The sequence below is a fragment of the Garra rufa genome, chromosome 15 (assembly GCF_049309525.1).
Source record: "Garra rufa chromosome 15, GarRuf1.0, whole genome shotgun sequence".
Taxonomy (NCBI): domain Eukaryota; kingdom Metazoa; phylum Chordata; class Actinopteri; order Cypriniformes; family Cyprinidae; genus Garra; species Garra rufa.
The window spans coordinates 12,500,758-12,522,631 of NC_133375.1; the positions used below are offsets into that span (position 1 = coordinate 12,500,758).

The following is a 21,874-nucleotide window of genomic DNA, read 5'->3' on the forward strand; positions in this document are numbered from 1 at the left end:
CGTTTTTTTTACAGCCAATTTATGGGGCAGGCAGCGAGTGGATCATGAAGAAAGGTCAGCTGAATGTGACACTTTATGTTTCAGCCTAGAATCGCTGATACAACCTTTAAGGCCAATATTCAGTTTTAATCATAGCGCAATGATTGCAACAGAATAAATGGCCTTTAGATGTATGGGGCAGATCGGACATTGTTTGCCTGAGTTACAGCAACTTCCTGTTTCATGGCGAAACATCAAACTTTGTCGCCAGGGACACATGCTTCGATGAAACTCAGTTTAGCATCGCAAAGGCCTTATGATCACACTCCCCAAATTTGAAGATGGTTCGTTTAAAGCTGTAGGAGGAGTACGCGGCCTGAAAATGGCAAAAACTGCACAAAAATCATAGGGGAAATTAAAAAGATCTCACTTTCTGTTGGGTTTTGGATATTGTGCCAGGAGACTTTTTTGTGGGTATTGGTGTGTTACATGTGTGTACGGAATTTTACTGTTTTAAATGCCGTGAAATACGCCGCTTTGTATGTAAACAGGATTTATTTATAGTGTAATTTCTGAGCCTGTTGGCTTGCCATAATCATTTCATATTAAAGCACAAATTAAACTACAAGCATGTGTGTCACATCCGTGTTCAGCAGCGGCAGCTCTTAAAGTGATAGCAGCCTCATAATAACCTTTAAGCATTCATCTATATTTAAGTTAGAATTTAGTGTTTGATAACTTTATTCAATTTCTGTATATTTCCTCCTTGAATAATGGGTTTATGTGAAGTTTGTTTTAAGTTCACTTAAATTAGTAGTTGTTATTTTTTTAAAGTCTAATAAATATTTAAATTGATAGCTCTCAATTATACTGTAATGTTAAATGGCTGTAGTCAATAGGTAAATATTAGGAAAAAAATAACAATTTTCTATTTATTAATTTAATAATTTCTATAATTGAAATTATTGCAGCATAAAAGTTAATTTGAAAACCTTAATGTTAGATGCAATAGATCACAATTAATCAATTAATTCGTTATTTTAATTAGTATTTTTTAATCAACTGACAACACTAATTATAATATATTTATCATATTTATCAAAATAATGCAGCCTTTAATCAAAACAATGCATCATTGCTAAATAAATAAATACATTGTCATTTTAAAGAAATGCATACATTTATTCAGTAAGAATGCATTATGCTTATTTTTGATTCATTAAAGAAACCTGAAAAAGTGTATCATGGTTTACACAAAAATATTAAGCAGCACAAGTTTTCAACATTGATAATTTTTTAACAAGCTTCGCAAGCACAAAATCAGCATATTAAAATGATTTCTGAAGGATCATGTGACACTGAAGGAGGAACGATGCAAAAAAATATAAAATAAAATCTCCTTTGCCCTCAGAAATAAATAGTTGTATTTCACCATACACTTTTTTACTGATTAAATTAATGAGCATTAAAGACTGCAAAAACGCACCGTATATATTTATTTTAAAAAGCATCTGCCATGTTTTTATTGTATATTGTAAGCATTACTCTTAATGCAGTAGCAGCCTGTGGAAACAGTCTAAAAGGCCTCAGGCTGTGTCTCTGTATTATTTGCATATATTTCCGTGTTGACTTAACACAGCAGGGAAAAGACATAACTTAAATTATTCAAGGAAACAAGAAAATCATTATTTTCTACAACAGCCCTGCAGCTGCTGCTCACTGACAGGAGTGTGGTCACCATCGTAAGCTCATAACTCACTGTGCGGAGGCTTTGTTCAGATGCTGGAGTGCTCATAATGTTCCGTCAAAGAGTTTTCAAGAGCACATTCACACTTTGAATGAACTAAAAACGAAGGAAATCCGCTGATTGACACACAAAAGGCACCGTCCAAAAGCGCACAAGCGTCTGACAGCTGCATTGTCCCTTGGCCTGCGGTTGCTGAGGATGACTGTACGTTTGGGCTGGGGAGAGATGATTCAGTGTCGACGCTATTATTCTACTGTCAGACAGGAAACCCTCTGGCTTCCATATGCTCTCAGCTCCAGGATGGAGAGCATAAAGGAATGAGAGTGAGAAAGATTTGGGTACCAGCAGGCAGAATCAGGACTAAAGATCCCCTGTGGACTTCAAATGGAAATGACTGGGCTTCAGACTCGCACACAGACGCGGACTCTAAGGGTTTGCTGACTGGCACTCAAGTTCTGCTAACTGCTTATGCCAAGCGATTACACGACACTGTTTATTCTCGTGCTCCGGAATAGCTAGAGCTCATAATGCTCTGTTTATCTTTCTGATCATGATGCCCAAGCTAATGCAATCACTCATATTGTTCATAGCCTCTGATGAGATCTCTCTGTGCGCTTTCATGAGTCAGACACATCCTATTTTCAGGGCTTCGGATGGTAATTATAACGAAATGCTGGGCGTCATGCTGTGGAGGCATCATTGGTGAGCAGCTGAGCTAAACATTCCCTTTGACCATCCATCTGCACACTTCAGAGCTATTGAGAGATGCCAAGGACCTGTGACAGGCAATCTACCGCAATCAATAAAGCGACTGTAACACTTTTCAAAAGTGTGTATAGTGCTGTTGTACCCATTACAAATGTTTTGACACAATCTAATTGAAAATCTAGTTCAAAACTAATTCACGTGAGTTTTTTTGTGACTCAATGGCTGTTTGCTTTAGTCAATATTAAATGACTAAGAATACTAGCATTCATAATTCTAAAAGGGGTCATTGAATGCAAAACTCACTTTTACATGTTGTTTGAACATTAATGTGTGTTGGCAATTTTTGTGTACACAACCATCCTACAATGATAAAAATTCGTCCAGTGGTATTTTGTTAATCTTTATAAGTAATATCCTCTTTTTAAAATCAGGTCATTTTCAGCTTCTTGTCTGTGTTGATTGACATGAGCGCCTTACCTAGGACCCGCCCTCACCGAGCTGAAACAGTCCGACTCCGATAGCCATTGTGTGACTCAGGTGGAGAGGAAGACAAGAATGTCTCTGATTGAGCGATTGAGGTGTTCTGTTGTTGGATGTAATAATGAACATAGCAGTCTTCATTTACTCATGTACATCTGAGCCGCTGAAGACGCAGAGGATTAACGTTACTTTCGTTTTTGAAAGAAAGCGCCGATCCCGATCTACATATGCGTCTATGTTTGTGTGAATCATTTGTGATGCAGCTTCGCCACAGCAGAAGTGAGCATCTTTGCAAATGACCTTTCTTATTAATATGCTACTTAGCAAGTTTCGCAGCTAACCGCGGCCAAATTCGGCTGAAGTAAACATTACGGCCCCTCATCCCACTGCAGAGAGGGGCGGGGCGAGCAGAAATCATTAGCATTCAAAGGACTATGCAACAGAATAGCTCACTCTAAAAAGGGCTGATTTTGACAAGGTAAAATAAGTGTTTTAACACTACCATTGAGAAATTTTAACTAGAGTATGTTATAGACTTATTATTAAGACCCTAAAGAATAATAAAAAATTGCGGAAAATGGGCATAACCCCTTTAAAGGAGAAGTTCACTTACAGGTGAAAATTTCCTGATAATTTACTCACCCCAATGTCATCCAGGATGTTCATGTCTTTTTTTCTGCAGTCGCAAAGAAATAAAGGTTTTTGAGGAAAACATTCCAGGAATTTTCTACCATATAATGAACTTCAATGGGTTCCAACAGGTTAAAGGTCCAAATTGTAGTTTCAATGTAGCTTCAAAGGGCTCTACACGGTCACAGCCAAGGAATAAGGGTCTTATCTAGGGAAACAATCAGTCATTTCTAAGAAAAATACAAATTTGTATACTTTTTAACCACAAGTGTTTGTTTTGCACTGTAAAAAGTGAACAGTTGGATCAACTTAAACGTGCCATAGAATGGAAAACTGTGTTTACCTTGGCATAGTTAAATAATAACAGTTCAGTCCATGGACATGACATACCATGAGTCTCAAACACCATCATTTCCTCCTTCTTATATAAATCTAGTGTTTGCAAAAGACCACCGAAAAATTGGTCAATTCCAACATAACACCGACTGTTACGCAATAGTCCTGAGAATCGTTAATAGTTACACCCCCAACATTTGCATCGCCCAATCATCGGTAATGTCAGCACATCAGTAAAACAAGGCAAGCCACTGAAGGGACACAGTTAGCTTAATGCTAGCGCTAGCCTGTTACACTGCAGTACAAAAGATTTCACTTACCACATGAACAGAGAGATGACTGCGCTGATGATGGTGAATGATGGAGAAATAACTGCGCTGATGATGGTGAATGATTTACAGATCTTGAGAATCACTGACAAGCAGCTGAACTTGTGTGGTAAGTAAGCACACCCTCTGCATTATAACTTTACACAGAGCACATGCGATCACAGTAATGAGACTAAAACGTTGGCGATTCAAAACGGCAGATTCAACAAACCACATATTAAAAGCGGCTGGAGCTCCTAATTAAATATATATTTTTAGCAATGTGCCAGCTATAGAGATGAGCAGCTCTGTGAAACAGCCAATCAGAGCAGAGCTCATTAATATTCATGAAGCTTCCAAATAAGGCAATAACAGAGCATTTCATTCTAGGGACAAATCCTAGGGTTGTAAATGGACCTGTAAAACCGTTTCTGGAGATTTTTTGCCCGTTCCTATGCCATATATCTTCTATGTAGATATCAGAGAACAATTTAAAATATTGTATAAATGCATTCTATGGCACCTTTAAAGGTCCCATATTGTACACCTTTTTGGAGGTTTATTTTAGCTGTTGTGTAATGTATTGTCATCTTGTCAGTGTGTCTTTAAGAAACACTTCAGACTCTGTATGTTCGGTGAGGCTCCTCCTCCTCCTCACGCATATTGAACGCAGCACATCTAGAAGTAAAGAAGCTCTTGTTCAATTGAAACACTGTCGGTGTCGTACTTTATTTTACATGGTGTCAGAAGTTTGATACGCATGGATTAGACGGAATGGCAACCTCACAGTTCGATCACCCAAGAATCGACTGGGACGCTCCAGATTTATATCAAGAGTTCGAGAGGTTTCGGAGCCACGTAACGTTTGTCTTCGAAGGCCCGCTATCGGAACTATCCGCGAAACAGCGCGCAGGCTGGCTGGGTACGTGGATCGGCGAACAAGGTCGGGAAATTTACAAGACGTTTAGCTGGACGGAAGGTGAGAAAAATGATCCGTTTAAAGTTCTGGACAAATTCGCCACCTACATACGGCCGAGAAAGAATAAGAGGATAGCCAGACACCGTTTTAAGCAAAGAAAGCAAGGGAGTGCTGAGAGTTTTGATAACTTTGTAAAGGACTTGAGACTTATACTAATGGATTGCGAGTATGCAGATCCAGATGATATGTTGATCGATGCAATAATCGCTGGAGTCAGAGAGAAGCGCGTTCAAGAAAGACTACTAGACAAGGGTGAAGATTTGTCGCTACCGAAAGCGCTTGAAATCGCTCAGCAATTTGAACTTTCACAGAAGCAGATTCAAATCGTTAGGGAAGAAGAGTCTCAAGTGCGAGCAGTGCACGTGAACACAAAGTATCAAACGGCTAACAAAAAAGCCTATCTGAGGAATCAAACAAAATATGTTCAGAAAGAAAAGTACGTAAGCCGACCCAAAAAGTGCACAAGCTGCGGTAAAGATCCACAGCATAAATGGAACCAAGGAAAGTGCCCAGCAAAAGGCTCTGTCTGTTCTTACTGTCACAAACCAAACCACTGGGTGGCAGTGTGTCGCAAAAGATCCGTCAGCACAATATGTGTTGAGGAGGAATCAGAAACAAGAGATGAGGAAATTCTCAACATCAATTTGACACAGACAAATGATGTGAGTAGTGACAAATGGACAGCAGACATTGAGATCCTGTCACAGAAAGTGCCATTCAGAATTGATACCGGTGCAAAGTGTAATACATTGACTCTGAGTAATTATCAGGCACTTGTCCACACTGGTGAGCTTAAACGTTCAAATAGAGTGCTGCAGTCTTACTCCAATCACAAGCTAAAACCAGTAGCAGCAGTTGATCTAAAAATTAAACACAAGAGTACTACTGTAAAAGCAGAGTTTGAGATTGTGGATATATCACAAGAAAATGTGCTGAGTGGCGAAACGGCTGAAGCACTAGGCCTGGTCATTCGGCTGGATGCATTGCAGCCAATAAATCTCAAAAGCAAAGAAAGCTGCACTGGTGATGCATTTAAAATGCAGAACGTGCCAGCAGGACTAGATGATTATCCAGAGTTGGCGCATACTACGGGAACTTTGCCGGGCAAGTACACGATCAAAATTGACCCAAATGCAAAAGGTGTAGTTCATCCAGTCCGACGGCAACCAGCAGCACTTAAAAAGAAAATAATAGAGAAATTACAAGAGATGGTCAAAAATGGATACATCACCAAAGTCGACCAACCGACTGAGTGGGTGAGCTCGATGGTAACAGCTGTTCGGAATGGCAAGATAAGGATTTGCATCGATCCGAGTGATTTAAACAAGGCCATAAAGCGTGAACACTACCCGATGCGCACCATCGAAGAAGTAGTCTCTGCAATCCCGGGGGCCAAAGTTTTCTCAGTCCTGGATGCGAAATCTGGGTTCCTACAAATAGAACTGGATGAAGCGTCGTCTTTGTTGACAACCTTCAACACACCCATAGGAAGGTTTAGATGGCTGAGGCTTCCTTTTGGCTTGAAATGCTCGCCAGAGATTTTCCAACGAATAATGGATGAAATGCTCGAGGGGATCAGTGGTGCGATAAGCATTATGGACGACATCCTGATAGCAGCTCCCACAGAAAAGGAGCATGATGCGATCCTCCATATAGTAATTCAGAGAGCCACAAGCTACAATCTGAGCCTCAACTTTGATAAATGCCACATCAAACAATCGTCTGTGCCTTACGTAGGACACCTAATAACAGCTGAAGGCCTAAGGGCAGACCCAGCAAAAATCGAAGCTGTTAAGTCCATGCCAGCGCCAACGAACAAAGATGGTGTACGTCGCTTCTTAGGTTTTGTCACCTACTTGTCGAAGTTCTTGCCAAATCTTAGTGAGGTGGATGCACCACTACGTCAGCTTCTAAAGACTGATGTTGAGTTTGCGTGGCAGCCGGCACAGCAACAAGCATTTGACAAATTAAAAGACTTATGCACACAGTCTCCAGTGCTGAAATTCTTTGATCCGTCTAAGCCTGTCGAAATTTTCAGTGATGCCAGCAGCAACGGCTTGGGTGCTGTCCTGTTGCAGGATGATCATCCAGTTGCCTTCTCGTCTCGATCACTAACAGATACCGAAACGCGCTACGCGCAAATTGAGAAAGAGATGCTCTCAATAGTTCACGCCTGTACAAAGTTTCACAATTTTATCTTTGGAAACCATGTCACAGTGTTCAATGACCACAAACCTCTGGAAGAAATTTTTAAGAAGCCACTTCTGTCTACCCCCATGCGCTTACAAAGAATGCGTCTGCGGCTCCAGTGGTATGACCTGACAGTAAAATACAGGCAAGGGAAAGACATGGAGCTGCCGGACACTTTGTCTAGAGCACAATTGCCTGAGAAAAAGTCGGAAATCGAAGGCTTGGAGTGTATCTCTATGCTCAGTTTCGTCTCAGTTACTGAACAGAAGTACTCAGAGCTCAAAGAGCGATCGAAAAATGAGCTCAGCGCCCTCCAACAAATGATACAGCAAGGGTGGCCAAATCACAGACGCGAGGCACCCACAGCAGTCCAACCATATTGGGACTCTCGAAGTCAGCTCGCTATAACAGATGGTGTGATCTATAAAGGTCTCCGTATAGTAGTACCTCCTTCCATGCAAGATCATATGCTGAAAGTTGTACACCAGTCTCACTTGGGAATAGTGAAAAGCAAGCAGAGAGCTCGTGAGGTACTATACTGGCCAGGTATGAGTGCCGAAATAGAGGAAATGATAAAGAACTGCAGCAGGTGCGCTGATTTCCAGAATAGGCTGCCCAGAGAACCGCTCAAGCCGACAGAAACTCCTGAACTGCCATTCGAAGAGGTAGCTTCAGATCTGTTTGAATTTGAAGGTAATCATTATGTTCTTTTGGTAGATTACTATTCAAAATTCATTGAAGTAGACAAGGTGAAAGGTCTATATTGCAGTGCTGTTGTGGAAGCTCTCAAGGCTCAATTCAGCAGACATGGAATCCCTGCCACTCTACGAACGGACAATGGTCCACAGTATTCCGCTGAGGAATTCAAGGACTTCTGCCAAAGCTATGGAGTCATACACAAAACGTCATCACCTCACACGCCACACTCTAACGGCGAAGCGGAACGAGCAGTACAGACCATTAAGAGACTCTGGCGCAAGGCATCCGATAAGCATCTTGCTCTACTCGACTACAGGACAACGCCATTAGAGTCAGTAGGCCTGTCACCAGCACAACTGCTAATGGGCAGACGGCCCCGTAACAACCTGCCTGCGGCTCGGCAGTTGCTCACACCAAGTGCCTATGACCCTTTCAAGGTAAAACTACGACTGGATGAAAGTAAAAGCATCCAAAAGTTCTACTACGACCGCAAGAGGGCAAGTGGTCCTCGGGTTGCTCTGAATCCTGGAGATGAAGTAAGGATGCAGCCATATCCTGGAAATCTTAAGTGGTCTCCTGGTGTCGTAGTGAGACAGCATTGTGCTCCAAGATCTTATGTGGTAAGCTCTGGATGTAAGGAGTACCGTCGCAACAGTCAGCATCTTCGCAAAAGCACAGTGAAAGCAAATGAGGCCCGTCACAGGCCTGACAATAAACATTGGTCGGAAATGTCAGAGACATCGGGTGATGAAGAACACGAATCTGTAGTTCGCTCTAGTTTGCCCCGATCACCGCCTAAAGAGACTTTATCCGGCAAGAAAACACTGCCAGCTGGACAGTATGTCACTAGGAGGGGAAGAGTGGTAAAGCCTCCAAACAGGCTCTGCTTATAGTCAGGGAAAGGTGTGGTAAAGACACCTTGTGGAAGTGACGTGCTAGCAACCTCTCCTTCCTAGATAGGTTTAATGACACATTAAACAGTTTGTTGTTATTGTATCGTGTATCATTGGCAAAATTTTACAAAGAATGCGTGCCAATTACTTGTTAGTGTTTTGCTTGAATGTTCACTCGTTATCTGCAGTTATAAAAAAAAAAAAAAAAAAAAAAAGAGTTAGGAAAAATAGCAACCAGGTGTTTAACATTCATATTAGCTGTATAGATGTATATATATACGGTTATTGTTTGAGTTTGAATGTTTTCTGCTGAGGAGGGGAGATGTAATGTATTGTCATCTTGTCAGTGTGTCTTTAAGAAACACTTCAGACTCTGTATGTTCGGTGAGGCTCCTCCTCCTCCTCACGCATATTGAACGCAGCACATCTAGAAGTAAAGAAGCTCTTGTTCAATTGAAACACTGTCGGTGTCGTACTTTATTTTACAGTTGATGTCCTTAAAAATATATATTTGCGGTATAAGTGCCAAAATTGCAGTAAGCTTTGTAACTACTGCTTTAGTAAAGCCTATTTCACACTGTGCGTTGATTCTGGAAAATTGCCCGAAAGTTCCGGGAACAATCTCGGGTTGGGAACCTAGTAACATTGCTGGAGTCAGTCCCGGAATGAACGCTGGTGAACAAAAGCCAGAACCAATGCCATAAAGGCTGTGTTGTAGTGATGATGTACTTGTACGTTATCGTGCGACTCTTCACAACGAATAATATGTGAAAACTGACTATCGTTCGGCACTTTCAGTTTAGTGCAACGTAGGCGTCGCATTACATGTCGTTACGGGTTGTGTATAAAGCACGCACAGATTCCAGAACATTACTTTGTGAATGAACCAAATCAAACAATTCCGGAACAAATCATGGGACACATTATCCGCTCGTGTGAAATAGGCTAGAACTGACGTGCCACTGGTCTTTTATATTAATGTTGTTTGGAAGCCTGTGTAATGATATAGTTTCCTGACATCCATAAACTGAACAGCGTTTTCTCGATATGTTTTTGTGTTGTTGTTCAGCAATGGCATGGATGTGATATTGTCTGGGGGTTTGACAAAAGGAGGGTGGGACGGTGGTTGGTGCTCGGGGTGGTGACTGAGCAGATCGGACGTCACATTTTTACGGAAATCACAGCGCCTCGTAAAAAGGCACAGCTACTTTATGCAGACTGTGTGCATTTTACTGTGGATTGACTGTTTTGAAACTTATATGGTAGTTACATAGCCCCTAGACCTTAGTTATCTGAAAAAAGCCAGGAAATTTCAGTTTTGACAATATGGGACCTTTAAAAAAATTACTTCAATTGGTAACCTAAAAATTTTACGTTTTTTTTTTAACTTAATTTATTACATTTTATTAACTTAATTTTCCTAGGGCAATCACACTTACATAATTTTAGTTCTTTCAATCCTAATATTTACATTAGACTAACTTAATTCAACTGCATTAGTGAACAGTTTGATCAACTTTTTTAGGTGTTACCAATTGAAGTTTTTTCAACTTAAGCACATTTTAACAACTCAATTTTAACTTAAAGTCAATTCAACTGCATTCTTAACTTAATTCAACTTAACATTTTAATTGAACCTAAATGTATTGATTTTCCCTAACCATATTATTCAATTACCTGCAAATAAAAACATTTCAAACTTAATTTTTTTTCTGAAAATGCAATAAAGTTGTCACCAAAGACTCAAATTGCTTTAGAAAATATTTGATTAACTTCAATTAATATGCAAAAAAAAAAAAAAAATCATTCTTTAAACTTAAAACAATCCATTCTACTGTTTACTTATAGCCTTTTTGCAATGTACTTTTTTCTTTGCACTGCACCAAACTCGACCTCACGGCCTTTACAAAAAAAGGTTAAACAAATAAATCAGACAATTCTGAAGTTGGAGGAGAAGATGAGATGGAGTTTTTCGCCCTATACCTTTTTTAACCAAAGTACACCAACAAAGAACTAACTACGACATGAACTGAAAGATTCACAAAATGTAGAAAAATTTTCAACAAATTAGTTTATGTAAAACATTGTAGCTTCATGTGTTTTGGTTTAACATTCATAAACAAGCTAAAAGAAAGTTTATCAATATATAACTATGCGAGAAAGACATGAAACATTAAAATAAACTTAACATTAAAAAAAGAAAAAAAAAACCTTCCATTTAAAAAAGAAAAAATGTGAAATACTACCGTTCAAAAATTTGGGGCGTGTCTTTTTTTTTTTTTTTAATAAGTCTTCTATGCTCAACAAAGATGCATTTATTTGATCTAAAATATTGTAATATTGTGAAACATTATTACAGTTCAAAATAACTGTTTTCCATTTTAATCTATTTTAAAATTTAATTTATTCCTGTTATGCAAAGCTGAACTTTCAGAATCATTACTACAGTCAGTGTAATATGATCTAATAGGCTGATTTTGCTGCTCAAGAAATATTTCTGATTATTATCAATGTTGAAAAACTGCTGTTTTTGTGGAAACCGTGATCCATTTATCAGGATTCTTTAAACAATATGAAATTTGAAAAAACAGCCTTTATTTAAACTATAAATCTTCTGTATCATTAGAAATGCCTTTTGATCATCATTGCTAAATAAAAGTAATAATTAAAAAACATAATAAAAATCTTGCAGACCCCAAACTTTTGAATCCTTTGCCTTTTTTGATGGGCATGTGCACAAATCAACATTATACAAGCAAGTTAGCTAATATACAAAGTGATTTTTTAAAAACGTGTGCCTAAAGCAGTGTTGCAAACTATTATAAAATAACATTCACATACTGTGTGTATATATACATCAACATATGTATTTCCAACACACATTATTCACAGTAAAATGAAAAATATATATTTTCATGATTTTCACAGTAAAACGTTGAAACTTCACATATTGATGGTGTTTGCTATTATTTGTCAGTTTGTCATCCGGCCGGTTTACTTCGTCCAAACACGGCACAGATGCACCAGAGCTGGTGTAAATTCCAGGTCAATACCCTGCAGCTTTTCCATTTTTCCGCGAGTCAGATACGGCCTCTATGCAGTTGTTTTCCTTTGATACTGCATTTACCACATTATAAAACATCTGCGGGACTTTGACTTTGTGCCCAATCTTGTTAAGTGACTCCAAAACAATCTGAGGAAGAAAAGAGATGAAAGTGGTTTGGAAATTTTACTTGAACTTTTACAAACAATTTACTACATGGAAACATTTGTATCTATTTACCTTGTCAAACAAGGGCTCAAAGTTAAGTACGTTCTTGGAGTCCACATACACCACAGGAGCGTCGATGGAATCTTTCAGACTCTTGCCGAACCACAGGAAGTTCATGAGAGTCTAGTCAGAAGAGTTTTGGTTAGAGGTGGATTGCTATATCACAGTGTGTTAAATCTGATTAAGTGCTGTTTAAACTCACCAGAGCCACCCCGGTGGTGATCATACTGCCACCTGAGGCTCCTATGACCACAATGTGCTTCTGAGATGGGGAATGGAGGATCACTGGAGACATGGAGGAAGGCGGCTGCTCACCTTCATACAAAAACACACAGCACAGATATTTATACATAGCACATATCCACAAAGTGTCAAACTATTCTATCCCCTTATTCGTATTCAAAGGATTATTCTGTGTTCACTACAAGTTCTAGCATGACAACTCTCATAAGATTTTAGCATGGTAATGGATATGACAATTAGGGCTGCTCTCGAATAAAGATTTTTCTGGTCGACTATAGTAGTCATTAATTTTAAGCATTAGTTGACTATTAGTCACATGTTTATTAATAAACCATATAAATCATAATAAGGAGCCTTTAATTGCCTATATAGCCTAATAAGTGCTCAAGTGCATGCAAACAAAGTTTACCACACCGCAGGCAGATGTAATAATTATATTATTGAATGTGTCAGGGAAAAACAGCAAGGTGACTGCGTTAACATTTTAATAATTTATTGATGAACCAGTGCTTTCTTTCTTTTCGGTTTAAGAGATGAAGTCAGCAACACTGACTCGTCATCTCCCTGCAGTAGTGATGCTTCATACGGATTACATATTCTGAGAATAATGGTTTTCCATTTGAATTGGTTCATTTAAAAGTAGACACTTCATTCTCTATAAATAGCCTATATTTTTCATGTCTGTAAGGCAAGTATACAGGGAGTTTCGAAGTTTTGCTCTCAAGTTCACAGAAACTGAGACGTCAGAAAATGCATCCTGTTTGCTTTCATTATTTTACAAAAGCACAACATTTCGTTGTTTTTGTGAGTGCACACAAATAAGTCTTTACAGATTTGAAAGATGTATTACTATCTGTATTACCAAAAATGATGGAGTATTTTAAGAGCAAGTGACCACACCGGTGCCTCCATCTGTCGTGAAATATAAGTGCGCTAATATTCAGCTTCCACACTCCACACAGACACTTGAATAGCGCACATTTTTCTAGGTTAACATTAGATTAAGCGGCCATGTAAAGTTGCTGCTACTGACATGTTTCAGATGATAAGCCATATTTGAGGTCAACAAATGATAGGTGAGTGTTTGGATGTCACGGACAGCGTTTTTTTTATTCAACTAATAAAATTTTGTTCAACCAAACCTCTTCTTATTGACTAATGGTTAGTCGACTATTAGGGTCAGCCCTAATGACAATGGTAATGTATTTGATTTTGGTGGAATACATCTGCTACGTTGCTGAATTGGTGCTGCTGTTATACACTATTGCTGCTGCTGTAAAATAAGTGCAGGAACTTGCTACTGCTAATACATATGCCGATATTGTGCTGTGAGTGTTTAAGACATACTGCTGCAGCACACATAGCATATATAATAACCTGTAGCGGATGTATACAGGTGGAGCTGGGGAGGTGGAGGGTTTCAGAAGAACTGTCAAATTGTTCTGCGAAATGCTTTAGTAAATGTTAACCAGCCATTTAAATGTAAAGCAGCAAGCTTACTGGCAAGTTCTGCTAACATGAACCAGTCAGCTTGTGCCAAGTAGTTTAACACTGTGAATATCGCCTGTTTGCGCAAATCATCCTTTTTGACGTAGGGATAATGTTCTACACTAAAAAAAAATGCAATTGTTACCTGAAGGACCTATTTTTATTAGGTGTAACCCATAAAAAGGACTTGGTGTATCCTAATTTGTCCAACCTGATATCATGAAAATGTACCTGTGGGATTTTTTTTTTTTTTTTTTTTTGCAAGATGCGAAATATGTACCACCATGTACGTTTTGTTACATATTTTATGTGAAATGTCCACTGGGTGGCACTAAAAAAAGTCTTCGGTTGTTGTGACGTTAGTTTTGTACGTGTCACTGCAGTTCTGACTTGAAATGTCTGTTGAGTGGTGCTATAAGTCTAATGCTCTGTAATATTTGCACTACACCTAAACCTACCTGATAGTATGAACAAACGCATGCTTTTCTATCTCTCATCTTTCAGCTCTTTCATCGTGAGTCATGTTTTTCACGGGATTCGTACCCAAGGATTCCTCATTCTAAGTCCAATTTTTTGTGCCGGCTGAGCTATCGATCAATCTTGTTATGTTCGGAAAGCGAAACCTATGGAGCTGTAATCATAACTGTGTACAAAAAAGATTACAAGTGCTCAATGTTTTACCACCTCTAGTGTTCATTTCTGTTGGAAACTGTAGTGATATGTACTTATTGGTATGTATTTTTTCGCGTCTTGTGTAAAAGTTCCCACAGGTATTTTTTCATCATAAGATCAGGTAGAATTTGTCAGGTTGATTTAGTCTGATTAGATAACATAATGACTCATAAAACCTTTTTGTCAATATATAACTGTGAAAGAAAGACATGACGATAAACTCACAAAATATTAGCAAATATCTTTTTTGTTGTGTCTGTAAGATTTTTTAATGTGTTTTTTTTAATGTGTTTTCATATATAAGATTTCAGTCATGTGGCTATATATTTTTTAAAATATGGATGTATTGATGTTAAAATTCTAGTTGATACAGATAAGATGATAATTATGTTAACATCATGTCTGATAAGGAATAAATACCAGGGATTCAAAAAATACTGAAAATAAAACATTAAAATAAATAATTTCAAAGTTGCAAGTGAATTTAGGCATCACAACATTCAAATTTACTGTAAAAAAATACATTATCAGTTAAAGATTTGCTAAGGTATACATTTAACTGTTATTCAATTACACTAAAAAAAGATTTTTAAAAGTTGCTCATAAAACAAAGATTATTAGAGAGCATTTTACAAGAAAACTATATAAGCCTTTCTGCTTTAAAAATTAACATTTAAAATACTTTGTTTCTTTGTAATTATCTGTAAAATTTGGTAGCAATTTATAAATTAAAATAGTTTCAAAGTAAATTTTACACATTTATTTCATCCTTATTAATGTTTAAAGAGAGTGGCACATGTAATCTAAAAGTAAAAACAGGGAAAATGAGCAAATAAACAAATAAACAATAACAAATAAATATCTAATATCGGCCGTATGGTACTTATATATGGTGCATCCCTAAAAAAAATTGTGTGTATCCACTTGTAAGTGTCCTATTGCAACTGCAAAAGTTGATTCTATGTGTACCAATCCTAAAATATTCTTTTAAATTTTGTAGCTTCGTATGTCAAGAATCAATTTGTGAATGTTTACTTACCAGCATGAATCTGGTCTGTTTTTCCACAGAAGTCTACAAGTTCATTGTTGAGGAGGATGCCTGTTTTGGGGGAGAAAATTCTGGATCCAAATCTGAGAAGAGAAAAAGAAACAACCATTTTTGACAATTTCTAAGGAACAATTTTATTTCTGCATTGCATTCTTTAATAAAATAATTATACAATAGCAATATTATTTCATTGTGTTCCAGCAGTGAATATTATTTGAGTGCACATACATGTAGTTGATGGTGCTGGTCACAGATACCGCCATACCATCCTCAGCGAGCACGGAAACATGAGTGGTGCCATGAGAGTCCAGGTATGGAGTGATGTTGTAGTAGCTGGCATCGTAAGTGTGGTCAGGGCTGATTTTTGCTCTCACTTTATCCGCAAAATGCTTCTGAATGATCTCAACTGCCTCCTATTCAAGCCACACAGAACGTCGAGGATGATGAACTAATGCATGACTTTATGTGTCCCAACCAGTGGGTTGCCAGCAATAATGTCAGAGTTGCTGTGCTGTACTCTACTGCCTGCAGTAATGATCACCCAGAACACAGCACTTAAGTCATTATAGCAGATTACACCAGCGCCTCCAGAGAGCGTAATGACTGTAATGTTTCTGTTAAGATACTAAAGCACAGCCTGACCAATGGTATCATGCCTTACAGAGAAGTTAAAAATGTAAAACGAACAATTTCCTCCTACATAGCCTACCGTTTGAGAGGAATAGTTGGGATCTTTCATGAACTTCTTAAGGCCGTTGGCGAATTTACAGGTTTCTACGTAATGCTGAAATGTTAGGACCTTCTCGTCCCCCTCCAGAGATGCAGAATTTAGATTAAAACCTGAGGGAAACAGAGAAATAAATCAGTGTAACCGTTTGGAAATAAAAAGGTTTGACATTTGTGAACTTATCATATTATGTACACTACCAGTCAAATGTTTTTGAACAGTAAGATTTTTTAATGCTTTTAAGTGTCTTCTGCTCACCAAGCCTGCATTTATTTGATCCAAAGTACAGCAATACTTATTTAAAAACTATTTAAAATAACTGTTTTCTACTTGAATACATTTTAAAATGTAATTTATTCCTGTGATTTCACTGATTAATTTTTAGCATCATTACTCCAGTTACATGATCCTTCAGAAGTCATTCTGATTTTCTGCTCAAAAAACATTTTTTTATTATATTGAAAACAGCTGAGTAGAATTATTTCTGAAAGTTCAAAGTTCAGAAGAACAGCATTTATCTGAAATAGGAATCATTTGTAACATTATTTAAAGCATCATTGCTTAATAAAAGTATTCATTTATATAATTTCTTTCCCAAAACAAATGTTTCTTGACACTGAAGACTCGAGTAAAGATGCTGAAAATTTAGCTTTGATCACAGGAATAAATGACATTTTAATCATAAAATCAATAGTAAAAATATTTCACAATATTACTGCTTTTGCTGTATTTTAGATCAAATAAATGCAGGCTTGATGAGCAGAAGACAATTCTTCAAAAAACACTAAAAATCTTACTGTTCCAAAACTTTTGACTGGTAGTATATATTGAATAAATAATACTGATAGTATATGAAATATTTCTTGAGCAGCAAATCAGCATATTAGAATAATTTCTGAAGTATCATGTGACACTGAAGACTGGAGTAATGAGGCTGAAAATTCAGCTTTGCATCACAAGAATAAAATACATTCGAATTTTAATTGTGAAAAATGGGTTAATAAGTTTTCCCACCTAGCATAGTATTGAGAATGAAGCTAAGAGTAGCTCCCCCTGCTGGCGGTGGAGGAAAGTACATATCATACTCTCCTACAGTCACTTCCCAGGCACCTAATTCAGATGCTCTGAACGACCTCAAGTCATCCAGAGAAATCGTTCCGCCTGAAAAACAATAAAAATGTGATTCATGTAGCCTATATTTATGGAAATCACAATTGCAGATAGTCACACTCTGAATTACCTGCGCTTTGTATATCACTGACAAGCTCTTTGGCGAGGTCTCCAGTGTATAAAGCATCTGCCCCATGTTCTGCGATGATCTCAAGTGTATCTGCTAGTTTCTCAAATCTCACTATGTCGCCCTCTTTCAATAGCTCACCTTGTTCATTCTGGAATAACTGGCTGTAAAAGAAACAAATTCAGAATATTTTTTTTCGCTCTTATTTAAATGTGACAGATTTCGTTTTAAAAAGCTCTGTTAAAGGGAATGTGGGAATTCAGAATCTGAGTGCATCTGTTACCGTAATGGAGATTCTGGCTTCTCCTTTAAGAGAAGTGGCAAAAATCGAGAAAGCACATAGGGAATAGGAACGCCCTCTCTAGCCATCTTGATAGTGGGCTGAAACAAACTGGCCCAAGGCAGACGTCCATAAAGTTTATGCGCTCGCTCATAGCCACGGATATCACCTGGGACACCAATCCAGTGAGCACCTATAAAAAGAGAGAAACTATATCTATCATGTGTGCCTAAAAGTTCTAAGTACACAAAGTGAAAAGGAAGGCTACTTTCTGTGTAAGGCATAACAAATTTTTTTTTATATATTTTGCCATGGGGCATTGCACATATTTAAGTGTAAATGTAAATAACTGTATTTAAATTAACTGCAAATTTCAAAACGTTCTTAAACAAATCATCCGCTGTTTACTGTCACCTTCCAGTAGCTGTACCGTTGTTGGACACATGGAAAGAAGGTCTGTTTTAAAAGCTTTTGGGACAGTCTCTCTGGCATTGATTACTCTCACTTTGCCTAGATAAAAGAGATGTGGATGAACATTAATAATAATATGCGTTATAAAACAAAATATGTATTTATTGTATGGTAGGATAATCCTCACCACTTTGTTCCCGTATTGTGAACATAGAGCCTCCACCAATTCCCATACTCTGAGGATTTATGATTGACGTGCACAGTAAAGTAGCAATGGCGCCATCTACCGCTGAGCCACCCAACTGCAGTATATCTCTAGGAGGAAAAAGAAGACAGAATTGAGCAATGACAAGGGTTTTCAAACGATTTAATGTTACTGGACTCCAAAGTTGATGACCCCCCGGAAAGGGACCCCTTTCTAAAATTTAAAGGCACATAGAAAATATGTTTTCCAAAATGAAATAACTGTATTTGTATTGTAGTATTTTTTTTTTTCATTTAAATATCTGGAAAGGGATCACTTTTGACTAAGTTGACAGTGTGTCTATTAATTTATCCATTTACAGCTGATTTCAAATTTATTTGTATAGTGATTCTCACAATTTCTAATGGTGTGTTCACACTGGGTGTGTTTACACTTATCATGTTTAATTCGATTAAAACAAACTCTGGTGCGATTGCTCTGTTAATGCGGTTCATTTGAGTAAGTGTGAACGCTGCCATCTAAACCCTGGTGTGCACCAAACAAGTGGACCGAGACTGCTCTTGGTCAGCTTCCAAACGAACTCTGGTGCAGTTGGAATTAAATATGAACGTAACATGGACCAAATATTTGTAAAGTAACCAAAAACAGGAAGTAATGACAAGATGTGATGCTATGCAACATGATTTGATGACGCGGAACGAGCAGTGTATCCAAAACAAAATGAGCAGAGTGCAAACTTGGAGCAGCGAGGAGGAAAAGTGTCTTTTATGAGCTCTTCATGAGTTACATAAAATTATATGTACATGCAACAATGAACGCGGTAAATCAAGGAAAGGGCAATAGGTGTATTTGACTTGGGTACGATGATATTATTTTATATAGTTTGAGGTATTCGGTAAGTTCCGTTACAAAATTTACATCATTCAACCCGACCAATCAGGTTGTGAACCTATGACTATGCCTTTAGGTTCGATATCTTTAAGTTAAAATGCCAGTGTGAACTCTATGCGGACCAGGACCAAATGTATCTTTTTTTCTACAAGTGTGAACGCACCCTTAAAGGAGTAGCTCACTTTCAGAACAAAAATTTGTACTCAGCCCCCTTGTCATCCAAGATGTTCATGTCTTTCTTTCTTCAGTCGTAAGGAAATTATGGTTTTTGAGGAAAACATTTCATTGATGCAGCTTCAAATTGCTCTAAACCATCACAGCCGAGGAAAAAAGGGTCTTATCTAGCAAAACGATCTGTTATTTTCTAAAAGAAATTACAATTTATATATTTTTTAACCTCAAATGCTCGTCTTGTCTAGCTCTGTGTGCACTCTGTGTAGAGATTAAAAAGTATATAAATTGTATGTTTTTAGAAAATAACATTGTTTCGCTAGATAAGACCCTTCTTCCTCGACTGGGATCATTTAGAGCACTTTGAAACTGCATTTAAACTGCATTTTGGTTCAAACTCGGGGGCACCATATAAGTCCATTATATGGAGAGAAATCCTGAAATGTTTTCCTCAAAAAACATAATTTCTTTACGACTGAAGAAAGAAAGACTTGAACATCTTGGATGCCAAGGGGGTGAGTGCATTATCTGTACATTTTTGTTCTGAAAGTAAACTACTTCTTTAATTCGCTTAATGCTTGGTCCGAATCAGAGTTCGATTACTTCCCTCCCCCCTGGATTCTGTTCACGCTGTATTTTTCGATTCAGAACTGCGGTTTTTTACGTCATTACCTTTAAGTGGCAACTGTTTACCTCTGTTGCTATGTAACGACTGCTCAGGAGAAAGCGGCAAAATAGCAGCGCTGCTCACCTCAGTTTTGTACTTAAGTATTAGAACCTTTTGTTTCTTAAGCGTCATAACACGTATTGAAAGGTTCCAAAGAACGCGAGAGTTTATTTGTCATTAATTTTTCAAATATTTCCATTATCTCTTATCAGGACAAGGGAGTGAACAAACAAACACAATTTGACCAAAACATAGGTCACAGAAACAAAAGTTATAGTGTAAAATCATCCTTTCAGTCTAACCTACTGTCAATTACTAAAGCAGTCAACTGAATAAAACGATAATGACCTAAAACATATACTTAACACATGAGGAAGTGAGACGGTTACGTAACAAACGCGCTAAGGCCAGTCAAGCCTCTGCTGGATGCTGGCATAACTAATGTTTTTATGATTACAAATCATGATCTATATTTAAATAGTATATCATTATTAGCCTACTTTCTGTCCCCATCCGAGCCCTCAAAACACACCCATATGTATCGTTTACTTATGAAACAATTGACTTTTAATTAGTAACAAACTTAAATATGAAACTAAAGTAATTTAATAGCCTATTAAAGGATTTAGCGATATTTAAGTCTAAATCATTAGTTGTTGTAGGGGAATGTCTGGTAAAAGGAAGCTAGAGATTGGTGTCAAGAGGATTAGGCTACTAGGCTGTGAAGATACTTCGCCTAATTAACTTCAAACTTGCTGTGGACATTTGACCGGACGTTTCACCTCAGTAGCCACTCGTATCCTCAAATTTACCTGACCCAGGTGATTACAACAACCTAGTTGTTGTTATTTTCCAGGAAAACGCGATGTTCCACATGATTATGTTTAAATTAAAGTCTTGTAAGCCGGTATTTGATAAAATATTGAATCTAATCATCACACTAAGCAGTACACTACTTCTATTTATAGTGCACTGCGTAGATAGTGCACTATGTAGTCTGCTGTACGTAGTATGCAAGGTACCATCACTCACCGTCCGATCTTTGAGCAGGTTTCTGAGTCCGCTGCCACTGCTCCGTTTTTGTAAAGTCCATCAGCACACTCCGCGTTGAAGTGAGTCGCGCAAATAATAATAATTATAATAATACATATAATCGGAATACTTATGCACAAACAAACTTTCTCTTTTCGTCTGGCCATTGTATCTCCAACCGGTCCGGCTTTGCTTTACCGTTTAACTTCTGTACAGTGGAAGTGCGCTATCAGCCCTCCCCTTTCACTGTGTCAGCGCCTAATTAAAGCGCATTGTCAAGGTGTAGAGGTCGAGTCTAAATTGGATTGTGTGAAGTGTTTTTGTAAGAGGTGTATTCGCACCCACTAATGATATTAGGCAGACTTCACTTTCTACAGAGACATTCCCCCTGCAGCAGCCGAGGGGTGGACTGCTGGACCACCCGGGCTTTGAATTTTTTTTACGACCATATGTTGAGTTTCAGGGGGGATGGTATCATATTACTGCTACACTAAAAGTAAGTTGCTTCAACTATTTCTACCTAACATGACTCTTAAAAGAGTTTTGCTGATGTAACTGGGTTGCTTTAGTCTTTTTTATTTT

At 37.9% G+C, this 21,874-nt stretch overlaps 1 protein-coding gene across 1 annotated transcript; it reads right to left on the minus strand.

Annotated features, from left to right (window-relative positions):
* Positions 1 to 11,041: 11,041 nt before the first annotated feature.
* On the minus strand, positions 11,042 to 21,624 carry ggt5a (gamma-glutamyltransferase 5a). The gene is made up of 12 exons (XM_073819387.1): positions 21,293 to 21,624; positions 18,514 to 18,641; positions 18,330 to 18,425; positions 17,919 to 18,108; positions 17,639 to 17,799; positions 17,413 to 17,559; positions 16,381 to 16,511; positions 15,900 to 16,084; positions 15,663 to 15,754; positions 12,423 to 12,535; positions 12,233 to 12,343; positions 11,042 to 12,142 (listed from the first exon to the last, which is right to left on the minus strand). Exons 1-12 carry the CDS (start codon positions 21,457 to 21,459, stop codon positions 11,996 to 11,998), a joined length of 1,668 nt encoding a protein of 555 aa, XP_073675488.1. The 5' UTR covers positions 21,460 to 21,624; the 3' UTR covers positions 11,042 to 11,995.
* Positions 21,625 to 21,874: the final 250 nt, after the last annotated feature.